The 16,555-nt window shown below is 35.1% G+C and overlaps 1 protein-coding gene across 1 annotated transcript in view; it reads left to right on the plus strand.

The window, feature by feature from the left end:
* The window catches only part of LOC114068370 (otogelin-like), a gene marked incomplete at its 3' end in the record, with an annotated part of 58,249 nt that extends 41,720 nt beyond the window's left edge, over positions 1 to 16,529 (plus strand). Inside the window, exons 21-28 of the mRNA XM_027904385.1 lie at positions 2,643 to 2,750; positions 6,982 to 7,120; positions 7,454 to 7,588; positions 8,676 to 8,822; positions 9,432 to 9,551; positions 14,189 to 14,305; positions 15,257 to 15,413; positions 16,503 to 16,529. Coding sequence (XP_027760186.1) covers positions 2,643 to 2,750; positions 6,982 to 7,120; positions 7,454 to 7,588; positions 8,676 to 8,822; positions 9,432 to 9,551; positions 14,189 to 14,305; positions 15,257 to 15,413; positions 16,503 to 16,529 — 950 coding nt within the window. The remainder of the gene's footprint in view (positions 1 to 2,642; positions 2,751 to 6,981; positions 7,121 to 7,453; positions 7,589 to 8,675; positions 8,823 to 9,431; positions 9,552 to 14,188; positions 14,306 to 15,256; positions 15,414 to 16,502) is intronic.
* Between the last annotated feature and the right edge of the window lie 26 nt (positions 16,530 to 16,555).

Genomic DNA, 16,555 nt, shown 5'->3' on the forward strand with positions numbered 1-16,555 from the left:
GAGAGGAAGGAGCCTGTGCAAAACATAAGCTGTTGAAAACTACTCTGCTGGAAGCTGGGAGAGAGATATTTTTTATGTTCTGGTTGAGATCTTTGTGTTTTGCAGAAGCAAAGAAGTGTTTGGTGATTCACAGGTGACATGTTGCTTCTAATGATGCCAATAATTATTTCCAGGACTATTTACATGTTTTTGTGTATGTGAGTGAAGAAAGCTATAGGTAACAACGAGATAATAATGAAAGTGAATGTTCAGCGTGGTGAGGGGTGATAGCTGTCCTGGTGTCTTTGCAGTAAGTATAGCCATCAAGAAAAATTTCAAATACTTCAAAGAGGAGCTGTACAAGGCCTCTCTGTAGGGTATCTGTGGTGAATCCTTAGATCACGGAAATCTAACCATTTGCTTGGCTTTACAAGAGAGAAAGCTGTTATCGTGGGTTTTTTTAATCCAGTGTAATAACATGAGGAAAAAACTGCCTTTAGTGTTACCTTGTCAGTGTGAGGTCTTTGTGCCTGAATGTGCCCTGTTCAGTTCTGAGGAGCTTTAAGCAAGTGGGAATTTCAGTATCACAGTTGATCGTCTCCAAGTGACACAATACTTGGAATAAGTAAGGATTACAAAGAACAATTCACATACCCTGGAGGAATAGAATAGTTTTTCAGTTTAATGGGGGAGGGGTTTTATGATGTTCAGTGTTCTCCCATTAAGAAACACTACAGAGTTGTAGATTTCTGTCTGATGAATAAGACACTCAAGAGGAGCCTAAGTCATAGTATCTGAAATACCAGTTCATTATTATGAGTAAGTAAAATGTTCCATGATAAATGCCATGATGGAGTCTTTCCTTTTAGATACGAGAGAAACAAAACAGTATCATCACCCTGTTTGTCAGGCATGTGCTTCAAACCTATGATTTTTTTGCCCGTGGTGCAGTGTCTTGCCCAAATTACAGCACTACATGTCAGAAACACCAAATCTGTGTTCTTAAGAAAACTGTTAGGAACATAGGCAAACCTGTATAAAATTTATATCACTACCGAAATGTACTCCTTTTAATTCTAAACACAGCTCGAAAAAGAAAAGGTCGTATCAGCCCAACAGTACCATTTTCAGGGACTGTTTATTTCTCAGTACAGACACATTTCAGATGTTAGAAACAAGGATAATCATAGATTGTATGGTGCCTGTTAAGAATCCTTTTACTATGTCACTGGCATGTTAGTTGTTCCAGCTGATTATGTTATATCAAGCAGGGTCCTGTACGGGATCAAAAGTTGGAGCCACAGCAGTTGGAGTGAAAGACACTACTGCAGCTTATCCAGAGTTTGTTTCACAACTTGGCAGATCTGTTTGAGATAACACAGGTTCTTTTATCTGTTGTTAAACCTTTAGGCCCTATATTGGTGTCTTTTTGCCTATGCAGTAGCATTACAATATTTATTTTTTTTATAGAAGAAGCACATCTTTCTTGGGTTCTGTAAAAAGATAGTTTTTTAATAAAGGAATTCAATACTTCTGGTGTATTTCCTGATATTTATTTGCAGAATCCACTTGAGGTCTCTCTTTAACTTTCATACTCTCATATTTCAGATTTTCTGGGTATTATTAAAAGCTACACACATTTTACTTTAAAATTTAGACTAGTTGCTTTATTTACTCTTGCTGGGCAAGAATTCCTCTGTTCTTTCTCTATTAAAGCAGTTTTAACAGTTGTGGCTAGGTGATTTTTTTTTTTTTTTTTTTTTTTTTTTTTTTTTTTTTTTTTTTTTTTTTTTTTTTTTTTTTTTTTTTAAATTTTCAGTTCTTAGCTGTTACTCTAGGAGTTGGGATTATAAGCAAGAATTTATAGCATTAGTCTTGAATTGTAAATAGGTGTGCCTATGGTTATCTATGAAAATCTCCTTTAAAGGGTATAAGGATGTTTTTGCCAATAAAATTGAGTATATTTGTAATTGCCTGCATGAAGGTGCCTGTTGTACAGAAATACACACTCAATTTCATGCAACCAGGATAACTCTTTTGATATTGATTGAATTATTCACAGAGCAAGAGGTGTAACTACAGCTACAGAAAAACTCTGCAGCAAATTATAACCCTTCAAATCAGGTAGAGAAAAGAAGAGAACCAGAAGAAATCCTCAGTTATAGACTAAATAATCCTCATTATAGACTAAATAAGCCACTAATTTTTGATAGTAAGAGCATATACCACTAGAACAAAGGGCCATGATGGCTCCCACATCTCATGAATGATCTCTTGGTTTAAGTTAAATACAAGTTAATTGGCTGATCTACAAGAAATTTGGAGAAATTTAAAGGATTTCTAGAAATTCTTAGTTTTCCTGACCTTAAAATTTTTGTTAATGGTTCAGTCTTCACAGAGTTAGTGATCAAAGTGCTAGTGCCCAGAGTACTGGTACTTAGTGAAGATAACATATGCAGGCACCTGTAAAAGGAATGTATCAAATTGCTCATAGATAATTAATAATAAAATTATGCCTTCTCAATTTCAGGAGTTATTTTAAAATATTATTTGCTTTTCATGAATAATGATGCCAGTGATTTTAAAGTGTAGGAAAATACTGTTGTGTCTAGATACCAGCTATACTGCTGCTGAATGTGTATTTTTTCTTCTTTTTTTGATAGTCTTGTTAAACATGGAGATGTGTGCTTGAATGCAGATGAATGTCCATGTTCGTGGAAAGGAAAGGAATATTTTCCGGGTGACAAAGTAATTTCTTCCTGTCATACCTGGTAAGCAGAGGTCTATTTAAGTGATTATTTCGTTTTAGTTTTTTATTTTTAGATTGATTTTTTTTCCTTTGTGTATTTTAATAATAAATTTCACAGCAGATTATGGTAAATCATCTACTTTGATTTTGTATTTACATTTCTTCAAAGAGGTATTAAAATGAATTAAAGCTTAGGGTTTGTTGTTTCAAAGAGCTTTTACATAACAAAATAATAGCTATTTGGGATTTTCTTAGTTTTTTAAAAAAGCTTGATTTAGAAAAAAGTTTGGGTTTTTTTGTTGTCAAGGTCACCTAAACCAATATTCAATGGCTAGTGTTCCAAAAGTAGAGGAAAAGTACTTATATAACACCTTAGTGACACTTGCTGGAGCTTTTTTTAAATTCATTTTCACATTTGGCGTTGAATCTGAGCAGTCTAAGAACCAAAATATAACCCTGTAACCATAAGGGTACACCCACTATGATGATAATTTAAGGAGAGTGCAGAGCAACATCATGTACTGAGCATAGTAGTAGATAAATTGATTGCTAATTTTGCCTATGTGGATAGTTGATTAATCAATTGGCTTTAAAAGGAGGTGTTCCAATAGGCAAGGTTTGATAGGATCACTCAAATACATGCAGAAACCTATTCCTTTTACTATCCAGTGCTGTAAATGCAGCGTATAGGTACAGGTATGCTACCCTGTGAAGTTTTCTTGAGCACTCAGTAGAATGTGTTACATTACCGTTTTAATAAGCTTCACAAGAGTGTGACAATATTCCACACCCGCATGATCCTGAAATAAACTTTTTTCCTGATGGTCTCCACCTGTTTTCTTCTCTGACCACAGCTGAAAGTTGCAAGCTGGCACTGAGCAGTGCTATTTGTCTTACCAGAGCCTCAGAAAAATCCGTTGTCAAGCACTGAGATACTGTGGTAGTGGTGTAGCCTCCAGCTTTTCTGCAGAGCAGCTCCTTCCATTTGTCCCCTTCTTGTAGCTCACCAGGAACATTTAACTGGGGTCACCTGGTGAACTACTGCTCCTGGCCTGCAGCTTAGTGTAGCTTGGCACAGTGAAGGCTTCTCCAGTCAGCACTAGTCACTGCCTTGTCTGGATGTCGTTGCCCCCTCCAGCCTTGTGCTGACTGCCTACCTCTGCCTCTCGTCAGGTCCTCAGTATCTGCTCTAGAAGAGATTTGTAGCCCTTTGGTCGACTGGTGAAGCGACTTACAAGCCATCTCCACTGGGCAGGCAGGTAAAGCGACCGGGTTGTTCACCCCCTTATTTCCAAAGGCCTCTCCATTTGGACCTGGTGTGGGATTGCTTGCATCAGAAAGAATTTATTATATCCCATTTAATCTGTACGAGACTTCACCAAAGGCAGCTGCAGTGCAGTGCAGGCAGAAAGACACTGGATATTTAGCCTTCTCTCTCTCTTTTTTTTTTTTTTTTTTTTTTCCTCAGGCCAGGCTCATTAATTCATGTACAGATCTTTGAGGCTGTCATGGTTTTTCTAGTCTTCCATGTCCAGAAGCAAAGATAGATTAAGTGATAATAGCTTTTTGGCAATCAGTTGTCTGCTGACAGATGGGAGTCTGCAACAAGCTCTGCTTCATACAAAGCAAATGAAGTCTTCGAGTCTGCTGTATGTGCATGCAGGAGTGTATCTGCTATTTTCAGGGAAGTGTTCAAAGTATGAGAATACTTCTTTGCAAACAAACCCCTTTAGGCACTCATAGCAGTTATAATTTATTGGTTTTTAGTGCAGAGAATTAGTATACATTGATATTAAATATCATCTTACTCATATATGATGTAGTATTAACATAACTATTAATCTGATTTATCTCTTGAACAGTGTAATTGTAAATAAAATAATTTCTTAAGTTGGCAAAACTACCATTGAAGTGCCAGGAACTTTCAGCCCAAGCTCTGGGATCTTACTGAACTGTGGTTCTAGGTTTTCCGAATTTTGGTTTCTGTGCAATTGCCTGAATTTTTTAGCATGCTCTGTCAAGGTTCTAACACAAAAGGTTCTAATGCTGAGGGTACCACAGCGTTTTGGTGCTGTGCTGTGCAAGGTAAGATGGATGGTGCTTTGCTGTCATATGTTGAGACCATTGGGCAACCGCTGGTTAGGATCTGTGGGATGCTGAATTGGGCCTTCTGTTCTTAAATACTTCTGGGAAATATGATTTTTTAAAAAGCTCATTGAAGTTTGGAAGGTGCTGATAGTTCTGCTTTTCCGAGTAGGACTTTCTAGATTCTGATAACTGAACGTCAGTTCACTTAGTATGAAACAAGCCTGGTGCAGAGGATTTTGAAGACATTGTGTGCCTCTAAATCCATTCCTTCTGACTGTAAACATGTTAAGACCTCTGAAAAAATGGAATTATGAAAGGGAGGTCCCTACTCTTTACATTTTAAGAAATGTTTCCACATGAGTCCTTAACAGATCGGCATGTGGAGGAGGATTTGAATAGGCCAAGAGTAAAATTAAAATCTAATGTCTCACAGAGAAGAGGAGAAGCAGCACTTAGTCTTTCAGTCCAAATATAATTCCTTCCATCTGCCTCTTTCTTGATCAGCTTGATTAGGTTCCTGCCTTAGGTACCACTTTGAGGGGTTTAGGGTTAGCTGGACAAATTCTGCCGCTGTCTCCTCATGCTTTGGTACAGCAAGCACTTCATATATCATAGTTTAACTCATTTTAGCCATGTGCTTAGTGTCTTTATATATGTACCTATACAAACACAAGTGCTGGGGCCAAATCGATGACAGGATAAGCAGAGTCTCCAAAAATCTGGACAAAGTTTCCATTTTGGTGCAAGTTACCTGATAAGGGGACAGGAGGAAGATGATATTAGTAGTTGGAGCTGCCTAGATTTTCCAAGTATTTGTTGCTCTTTGGAAAACAGTGGTGTTCTGACCCTATGATAGCAATATGACCAGAAAAGGAAACACTATAATGATAAAAAGTTACATGGAGAAAACACTTCATACTGCTTGGTGCTTCAGCATAGGAGATGCCAAATGTTAGAAATTTACCCAGTATTTCCCAAAGTCAGATTTACACTTTAGGTGTAAAATATGAAGCATTCATTTAATGAGGAAATTAAAAATCAGTTGTTTTAGAAAAGTAAACTTAGGTACCATAATTACACCACATGCTTTATTTAGGTTAACCTAGATTTATAAATCATCATGACTAGGCTTCGTGAACGAAGATTTGGGAAGGACTCTACCCACGCTTGCTACAAGCACACTGATGGCTTAAAAGGCCAATGCAAGATAGATATTTATAAATATACCTGTAGTAAAGATATAGTGGGACACCAGCTCTTCTGTCTTTATCAAGAGAAGTTTTTAAAGTATCCATTTAGAAACATAAAAATAACATTTTAGAGGTTACCTGTGGATACAGGAAATAAAATTGTATCCACTATTTATAGAACTTACATAGTTTCTGAAAATGTTATTTGAATTGCAAGAGGGTGATGCAGAAAGATGCATAATATCCAATGCTGCAAAGCCTCTTACAAAGCAAAGGGAATTCAGGAAGGTCTGAACAATCACTTAGTATATGTGTGATGAAAGCCCTGTGATGCTTAAGGTGGCCATAGATGGAACTTGAACTATCCTGGAAGCCACTAAGATGTTAGACTAGGATTTGGGGGTGACAATATGTAGACATCAGGAAGAATAAATAAATCCAACAACCCAAAACGTGTTTTTTTCAAGGAATCTAAAAACCAAAATAAAGTTACTGAAACGTTTCCTCTGTAATTCTGTGAAATTCTCACTCAAGCAGAGAATGCATAAAGGCTGGAATAACAGGACATGTTAATTTTTTATTCTAGGATTCATCCTGTATAGAAAAAAATGTTCAGTGAAAAGCTGAAAAAAAAAAAAAAAAGCTTTGTCTTTGTGGCACATTATTGATGTACCAGTGGAGAATAAATTGTATTACTTTGGGTGGTATTTTTTTTCTTGTTTTGATGTCTGTGTTTTCTGGAGCCTATAAATTCTAGCAGAATAAGGAGCATAGACAGAATGAGTTCAATATGTGTATTTTTTTTCCCCAGAGAATCAATTTATGTATGCTGCTTTTAGACAACATTTCAGAATGCTTCTGTCCACACTCATCACACTTGCATGGCTTTTATTTTTTTGCTTCTCAGTGTAATAGCTGTAATAATTTTTCTGGGCTTGCAGCTGATGTTACTGTTATTGGTCATACATTTTTCAGCATTTGCCAGCACGGATCATTTCAGTGCACCTTCCATCCTTGCCCATCAATGTGTACTGCGTATGGGGACCGGCATTACAGGACGTTTGATGGACTAACTTTTGACTTTGTTGGAACTTGTAAGGTTTACCTAGTTAAGGTGAGATTTTTTTTTTGTAAAGCCTCTCTAAAACTGGATTTAAAACTACCTGTTAAAATCTACCATTCTATTTATTTCCTCTCTGTACATTCTATTGAGTCCTACATACTGTTTTTTCATTTTTGATGTTGTCTAGAATTTGAGGTTTCTGCTGATTGAACTTTGTATAAATACATATATATGTGTGTATATATTTATATTAGTGTATTTAAAAGTGGCTATTTCTTTTTTTTTTTTTTTTTTTTTTTTTTTTTTTTTTTTTTTTTTTTTTTTTTTTTTTTTTTTTTTTTTTTAATTTGTTTTTTTTTTTTTTTTTTTTTTTTTTTTCCCCAGAGTACTTCTGCAACCAGTCTTTCTGTTATAATAGAGAATATTGACTGCTTTAGTACTGGAATCATTTGCAGAAAAAACATTTTCATTAACGTTGGAAAATCTTTTTTAGTATTTGATGATGAAACAGGAAATCCAGTAAGTTTCAGTTTCTACCACTGATGAATAAGTGTTGTGTGTACTTCTATAGATGTTTCTTCCTTTCATTACCACAAACTTACTGTGCCACCTTAGAAGCAAAGGTGTAAATACCTTTACCGTGAATGCTCATCATATCTGTGTTGTTCAATGGAAACTTTAAATCTTGTCTGTATTTGACAAAAGTGTTAGTTGAGATATTGTAGCTCTTTTGTTTAGACTTGATTCCTGTTTAATACCTTAGAAAAAATCCAGGTGTTTTGAAGTCAGTGGGAATTTTGTTTTTAATTCCACTAGAACTAAGAGTTTAGTCTGGTCTGGAATGCATAAGAGGAATATTTCTATATAGTTAACCCCTCCCCCCATCCCCAAACTACAGCCCCTGGTATATACAGCCCTCCATAGCCTGAAAGTAATTTTTGTTTTGGCCAAACTGTAAATTCTATTGCTGTAAGCATTTAGTATTTCTAGTAGTTTCACTATAAATAATACTGTTTACAGTTTATAGACTGACTATGTAAGGGAAGTTGAATCTCTTTGTTTGAGATATTGCGTAGTTAAACCAGACATCTTAATCCATGCTACAATAAGTTGGAATCTGACTGTTATTGGATGGAGAGATGAAAGCTTTCTGCAAATAAGATTGTAATCTGTGGACATATTTAGACAACTGTGGGAGGTTGTTCCAGTGCCTTTATTACCTATCCATATTCAAAAAAGGCTGTGGCTGAGACTGAATTAGGCATAGTTGAGGGGAAAATCATAATCAGGAACCTTAAAACTAGTCTTATACCTCCCAGGTGAACCATTAACATTTTAATCTTCACTCCAATTGCCATTACCCATCCTGTAACTGTAAATTTGATAATCAACTTTTAAAATAGGAAAGTCATAAAAATGCAATACAGTTCACAATCAAAGCCCAGACTACTTTTGCTTGAGCATTTGTGCCTATGTGGCCTTCTGTCTGCTTTTGGACTTACGTTTGACAACCATGTAGATTATTTCATTTAGGCTTTTCATTTCCTGCCAAGTGAACATGAAGACATTGCTTCCATTATAAGCTCCCTTGTTTTATTTTGAACAGAGCTTATCTAGTTACATAGACGACCTACAGAAAATGCAGTTATGGAAAGCTGGATTTTTCACTGTTGTTCATTTCCCTGATGAACATATCACCATTCTTTGGGATCAGAGAACAACCGTTCATGTCCAGATGGGTCATCAGTGGCAGGTAGGTGAAAGTCAACGCTTATGGTCATTTCTTTGAGGTGTTTATGCAAATCTTATTACATTAGACATCATCTTTATTCAGAGACTAGACAATGTGTCAGAAATCAAGAAGAAAAACATTCAAACTACCTTGTCAATTGTAATATTAATTCTCTTTTTTTTAATTTTTTTTTTTTTTTAGTCACTCTTTACTGTGCAGCTGCTGTAACAAAAGAAACAAATACCTTTGGGGGAAAATTCTGCTTCAGTACTCATTCCTTACATGACTGGAGTAGGTGTTATTTTGCTGAAGCAAAAGAAAAGCACATAAGTGGCTAACAGCTCACTTCTCTGAACAAAAGATCAGCTGCTTTCTCAAAGCCTTGAGGATACATAGTTGAAAAGGAATATTACGAGCATTGTCAAAATAAAAATATTCTCCATAGCTTTATTATCACAAAAAGTTAAATTGTTTTGACTGAAATTTAGCAGAGGAAGGATCAAAACCTGACAAATCTATAATTAAGTAACTGAAGACAAAAGTTTTGAAAGTTGTTATGGGTGGTAGCATTTTATTGAATAAAAATGTTTTTATATATGTATTTATGTGTGTGTGTATTTTTTTTACCAGGGTGAATTGACTGGATTATGTGGAAATTTTGATTTGAAGACAGTAAATGAATTGAGGACTCCAGATAATTTTGAATTAACAAACTCACAAGAGTTTGGAAACAGCTGGACAGCTGTAGAGGTACATAGTAAAAAGAATGTGTGTGCTGGTAGATTTGTTGCTGTTGTGTCGTATAATTTATCTAGAATGAAAGCAGAAATTCATTCATGGAGGTATCAGTCAGGCAGCAATGCAGATGACAATATCAGGGGTTGTTACAGATGCCATAATCTGTTAAGGAAAAGAAAATAATCACCTTTTTTGCCTACACAGTGCAATAGTTTAGAAAAAAATGCTGAAAAATTCTGAACATTTTGGAAGACATTTCGACCGTAAAGTAGTAATTTTTTTGCATAATAGAAGAATTGTATGTTCACTTTAGACTATGTTGTCAGTTTAGCTGATCTTTCATAGCTGGGAAATATTTAACTCTGCAGCCCTAGCAATGGAAAGAAAAAAATTCTTTCCATGTGCTGTAAAGTTAAAAATTGAACTTTTTTTTTTTTTTATGCCATGTGTCTAGTGGTGTTCATAGAAATGTCCCTTCCTAATAGTTAGAGTAAAAATATCTGATTTCTGACACTTCTAATGTATGTTGTCCAAGTACTCCTTACTGTTTATGTAAGTGAGACTGCTCAGGTGTAAGGGCTGCAGATTGGGACTGCCTGGCAGCTCTGGTTGGACCTATAGGTACATGTGTGCTTTTCTGCTACTTTCAGATAAACAAAATGATTTTTCAGCTTGTGTAATTTTCCTTTTCTTCATATTAGCATCACCTTGTAATTCTATATCTTAGTCTTGCTTTAGTTTCATAAGCAACACATTTGTTTCATTGTTTACCTCTCTTAAAAAAAAAAAGCCACAGAACTATGTTTTACAAGTTCAAACACAAAGTGGTTCTGAAAAAAGTTTCTCACCTTAATTTTGCTTTCTGCTTCAGTGTGTTGACAGCTCTGATATTCGAAATCCATGCAGTTTGAATCCCTTTAGAGAGCCATTTGCCAAGAAGGAGTGTGGAATACTATTAAGTGAAGCATTTGAAGCTTGCCATCCAGTGGTGAGTTGTGGTCATGTATAGAAACAAGTGAAAGTGAACATATCAGTAGAGAAAAATGTTACTTTTAAACTTGAAGCACTTGAAATCTTCATTCATCTTGTCTTCCATGACATAATAATTTTGACTAGCAAAAGAGAACACAAAGAAGGTCTAACCCATACTTATTCTGATTCTAAAATGTGAATGTCTAACTAGACTGCCTGCACTTAGCTGATGTAGATAGGAAGTGACTTTGGCACCAATTTAGTATGGGTTTGGGTAGTCCTAGTAGTCTGCTTTGTAAGTAATGCAGACAAAAATACCCCCATTTTGAGTTGGTGTTTTTGATGGTTTTGTTTGTTTGTTTGTTTGTTTGTTTTGTTTGGGTTTTTTGTTTGTTTTTGTTTTGTTTTGTTTTTTTAATTGCAAGCATTATTATTTGTCTTATTTTCCTCAAGATGTTCAGGTATTGAGACAGTGTGCATGGCTTAAAAGCTGGAAAATACTGTAAGGGCAAAATGACAAATTCTTTTGTGAAATTGTCTGATAATATGAAGAGAATGAACCACCTTCACATAAAGAGTTGTCCATCTACTTTATTATTTCTTACATCTTATGTGTATCTAACTTTCTCGACACTTTTGAGGTTTATTGATGTGTGATCAGCTTAGAAAGTCTGTTATTTCATAAGTTTCTCTGTAGTCTGTTAGGGCTTAAATATTACAAAACCATACAAAATACAAGTCACACCAACATCTTAGCTTGCCTGTTCTTAATGGCTTATTGATTTAATTCTAAAGTGCTGGACAAGATGATGTGAGCCTTTCTTCTTGTCTGTCAGGAAGCGTTTAAAGTAAAATGTTTATTACTTCCAAGTTCGATATATTAACTTCTGAAAGAGTCATAGCTTTGTATTGAGGTGTTGGTTGGCAGTGTTTATATGAATATTTTTGACAAGTGATATTTTTGTTTTCAGATCGACGTCACCTGGTTTTATTCCAACTGCTTGACAGATACATGTGGTTGTAACCAAGGAGGTGACTGTGAGTGTTTCTGTACAAGTGTATCAGCATATGCCCATCAGTGCTGCCAGCATGGAGTTGCAGTAGACTGGAGGTCTCCTAGAGTGTGTCGTAAGTTTACTTAAACCAGCATTGCCCTGCATGCATGAGAGACAGACGTGAAAAATCAATCACATCAGGGTACCTGGGCCAGGAATTGAATCACTAAGCCACACTGGTAGGAAGATGAGTTGGTGCCTCTCACTCTGGTTTCATTTTGGTCAATTATGTTCTTCTTGCTGTATTTGAGAGCGGTTCTTTTCTCTTTTTAATTCCTTGCCCTATGATGTGAAAGGAAAATAATGGGACGTTTATGTTAGGGTGCAGCATGCATCCCCCAAACCAAAGGTACAAAGTTATCAGCTCAGGTGATTTCTGTTTTCAGCAGGACTTTATTTCTTATTAAGGTTTAGGAAACATAGCTGCCTTACTAGATCCCCCAGATCAAGTGTGAAGTATAAAAGACTTCTGAAGAAAAACAATAGGTTTTAAGCTTTACCTTAGTATCGTTATCCAACAATGCTTAGAAGTTGAAAAACAATCTAAGGCCTTTTTCTCTGGCCCCTGGTGGAAACACCTAATACAGTAGTTTCCCAAAGATGTGATAAAAAAGGGCAAGATATAAAGACTAGGAAGAAACAAGCAGTTTCCTAACTTTGCAGTCACACAGAGAGAGAGTATGCAGCTTGCTCAGAGTCACACAGCAAATTGGCCGCAGATGGAAGGGATTACTCTTAAATTTTGATAGAAAAGGTTTGTGTGTTTTAGTGGGAGCATGGAAACACAACGAAGTTCAGCTTTAGCCACTAGAGGTCACAAAAAGACAACTGTAAGCTTATTATTTCCTGCTAAGAGGCAATGCTTTCTTTAAATCTGGTAGTAGTTTAAATATTAATTAAGTATTTAATTAGTGTAGTTTAACTTAGTATTTTACCTAAAGCAATGAAGTAAATATTTGGCAATAATTTTTTAATAAATGTTTGTGTATGATCTAATTTGGCCAAGCATTTGGCTTACATCTCAATCATAAAGGGTAACAGAAAACCAGTTTATCTGCAGAATGCCTGTTAATTGCATTTCTTTTTTTTTTTTTTTTTTTTTTTTTTTTTTTTTTTTTTTTTTTTTTTTTTTTTTTTTTTTTTTTTTTTTTTTTTTTTTTTTTGTTTTTTTTTTTTTTTTTTTTTTTTTTTTTTTTTTTTTTTTTTTTTTTTTTTTTTTTTTAGTTACTCTTTACTGTGCAGCTACTGTAACAAAAGAAACAAATACCTTTGGGGGAAAATTCTGCTTCAGTACTCATTCCTTACATGACTGGAGTAGGTGTTATTTTGCTGAAGCAAAAGAAAAGCACATAAGTGGCTAACAGCTCACTTCTCTGAACAAAAGATCAGCTGCTTTTTTAAAGCCTTGAGGATACATAGTTGAAAGGGAATATTATGGGCATTGTCAAAATAAAAATATTCTCCATAGCTTTATTATCACAAAAAGTTAAATTGTTTTGACTGAAATTTAGCTGAGGAAGGATCAAAACCTGACAAATCTATAATTAAGTAACTGGAGACAAAAGTTTTGAAAGTTGTTATGGGTGGTAGCATTTTATTGAATAAAAATAAAAATTGTTTTTATATATGTATTTATGTGTGTGTGTATTTTTTTTTTACCAGGGTGAATTGACTGGATTATGTGGAAATTTTGATTTGAAGACAGTAAATGAATTGAGGACTCCAGATAATTTTGAATTAACAAACTCACAAGAGTTTGGAAACAGCTGGACAGCTGTAGAGGTACATAGTAACAAGAATGTGTTTGCTGGTAGATTTGTTGCTGTTGTGTTGTATAATTTATCTAGAATGAAAGCAGAAATTCATTCATGGAAGTATCAGTCAGGCAGCAATGCAGATGACAATATCAGGGGTTGTTACAGATGCCATAATCTGTTAAGGAAAAGAAAATAATCCCCTTTTTTTGCCTACACAGTGCAATAGTTTAGAAAAAAATGCTGAAAAATTCTGAACATTTTGGAAGACATTTGGACCATAACGTAGTATTTTTTTTGCATAATAGAAGAATTGTAGGTTCACTTTAGACTATGTTGTCAGTTTAGCTGATCTGTCATAGCTGGGGAATATTTAACTCTGCAGCCCTAGCAATGGAAAGAAAAAAATTCTTTCCATGTGCTGTAAAGTTAAACACTGAACTTTTTTTTTTTTAATGCCATGTGTCTAGTGGTGTTCATAGAAATGTCCCTTCCTAGTAGTTAGAGTAAAAATATCTGATTTCTGACACTTCTAATGTATGTTGTCCAAGTGCTCCGTACTATTTATGTAAGTGAGACTGCTCAGGTGTAAGGGCTGCAGATTGCTCTGGTTGGACCTATAGGTACATGTGTGCTTTTCTGCTACTTTCAGATAAACAAAATGATTTTTCAGCTTGTGTAATTTTCCTTTTCTTCATATTAGCATCACTTTGTAATTCTATATCTTAGTCCTGCTTTAGTTTCATAAGCAACACATTTGTTTCATGGTTTACCTCTCTTAAAAAAGCCACAGAACTATGTTTTACAAGTTCAAACACAAAGTGGTTCTGAAAAAAGTTTCTCACCTTAATTTCGCTTTCTGCTTCAGTGTGTTGACAGCTCTGATATTCGAAATCCATGCAGTTTGAATCCCCTTAGAGAGCCATTTGCCAAGAAGGAGTGTGGAATACTATTAAGTGAAGCATTTGAAGCTTGCCATCCAGTGGTGAGTTGTGGTCATGTATAGAAACAAGTGAAAGTGAACATATCAGTAGAGAAAAATGTTACTTTTAAACTTGAAGCACTTGAAATCTTCATTCATCTTGTCTTCCATGACATAATAATTTTGACTAGCAAAAGAGAACACAAAGAAGGTCTAACCCATACTTATTCTGATTCTAAAATGTGAATGTCTAACTAGACTGCCTGCACTTAGCTGATGTAGATAGGAAGTGACTTTGGCACCAATTTAGTATGGGTTTGGGTAGTCCTAGTAGTCTGCTTTGTAAGTAATGCAGACAAAAATACCCCCATTTTGAGTTGGTGTTTTTGGTGGTTTTTTTTGTTTGTTTGTTTGTTTGTTTTGTTTGGGTTTTTTGTTTGTTTTTGTTTTGTTTTTTTAATTGCAAGCATTATTATTTGTCTTATTTTCCTCAAGATGTTCAGGTATTGAGACAGTGTGCATGGCTTAAAAGCTGGAAAATACTGTAAGGGCAAAATGACAAATTCTTTTGTGAAATTGTCTGATAATATGAAGAGAATGAACCACCTTCACATAAAGAGTTGTCCATCTACTTTATTATTTCTTACATCTTATGTGTATCTAACTTTCTCGACACTTTTGAGGTTTATTGATGTGTGATCAGCTTAGAAAGTCTGTTATTTCATAAGTTTCTCTGTAGTCTGTTAGGGCTTAAATATTACAAAACCATACAAAACACAAGCTCACATCAACATCTTAGCTTGCCTGTTCTTAATGGCTTATTGATTTAATTCTAAAGTGCTGGACAAGATGATGTGAGCCTTTCTTCTTGTCTGTCAGGAAGCGTTTAAAGTAAAATGTTTATTACTTCCAAGTTCGATATATTAACTTCTGAAAGAGTCATAGCTTTGTATTGAGGTGTTGGTTGGCAGTGTTTATAGGAGTATTTTTGACAAGTGATATTTTTGTTTTCAGATCGACGTCACCTGGTTTTATTCCAACTGCTTGACAGATACATGTGGTTGTAACCAAGGAGGTGACTGTGAGTGTTTCTGTACAAGTGTATCAGCATATGCCCATCAGTGCTGCCAGCATGGAGTTGCAGTAGACTGGAGGTCTCCTAGAGTGTGTCGTAAGTTTACTTAAACCAGCATTGCCCTGCATGCATGAGAGACAGACGTGAAAAATCAATCGCATCAGGGTACCTGGGCCAGGAATTGAATCACTAAGCCACACTGGTAGGAAGATGAGTTGGTGCCTCTCACTCTGGTTTCATTTTGGTCAATTATGTTCTTCTTGCTGTATTTGAGAGCGGTTCTTTTCTCTTTTTAATTCCTTGCCCTATGATGTGAAAGGAAAATAATGGGACGTTTATGTTAGGGTACAGCATGCATCCCCCAAACCAAAGGTACAAATTTAACAGCTCAGGTGATTTCTGTTTTCAGAAGGCAGGACTTTATTTCTTATTAAGGTTTAGGAAACATAGCTGCCTTACTAGATCCCCCAGATCAAGTGTGAAGTATAAAAGACTTCTGAAGAAAAACAATAGGTTTTAAGCTTTACCTTAGTATTGTTATCCAACAATGCTTAGAAGTTGAAAAACAGTCTAAGGCCTTTTTCTCTGGCCCCTGGTGGAAACACCTAATACAGTAGTTTTCCAAAGATGTGATAAAAAAGGGCAGGATATAAAGACTAGGAAGAAACAAGCAGTTTCCTAACTTTGCAGTCACACAGAGAGTATGCAGCTTGCTCAGAGTCACACAGCAAATTGGCTGCAGATGGAAGGGATTACTCTTAAATTTTGATAGAAAAGGTTTGTGTGTTTTAGTGGTAGCATGGAAAAACAACGAAGTTCAGCCTTAGCCACTAGAGGTCACAAAAAGACAACTGTAAGCTTATTATTTCCTGCTAAGAAGCAATGCTTTCTTTAAATCTGGTAGTAGTTTAAATATTAATTAAGTATTTAATTAGTGTAGTTTAACTTAGTATTTTACCTAAAGCAATGAAGTAAATATTTGGCAATAATTTTTTAATAAATGTTTGTGTATGATCTAATTTGGCCAAGCATTTGGCTTACATCTCAATCATAAAGGGTAACAGAAAACCAGTTTATCTGTAGAATGCCTGTTAATTGCATTTCTTTTCTTTTCTTTTCTTTTTTTTTTTTTTTTTTTTTTTTTTTTTTTTTTTTTTTTTTTTTTTTTTTTTTTTTTTTTTGTAGCATATGATTGTGAATATTTCAACAAAGGTAAGTTCTAAAGGAGTTGATAAAAT

The sequence above is a fragment of the Empidonax traillii genome, unplaced genomic scaffold (assembly GCF_003031625.1).
Source record: "Empidonax traillii isolate 1590-97213 ecotype Southwest subspecies unplaced genomic scaffold, ASM303162v1 scaffold1050:size236492, whole genome shotgun sequence".
Lineage (NCBI taxonomy): Eukaryota > Metazoa > Chordata > Aves > Passeriformes > Tyrannidae > Empidonax > Empidonax traillii.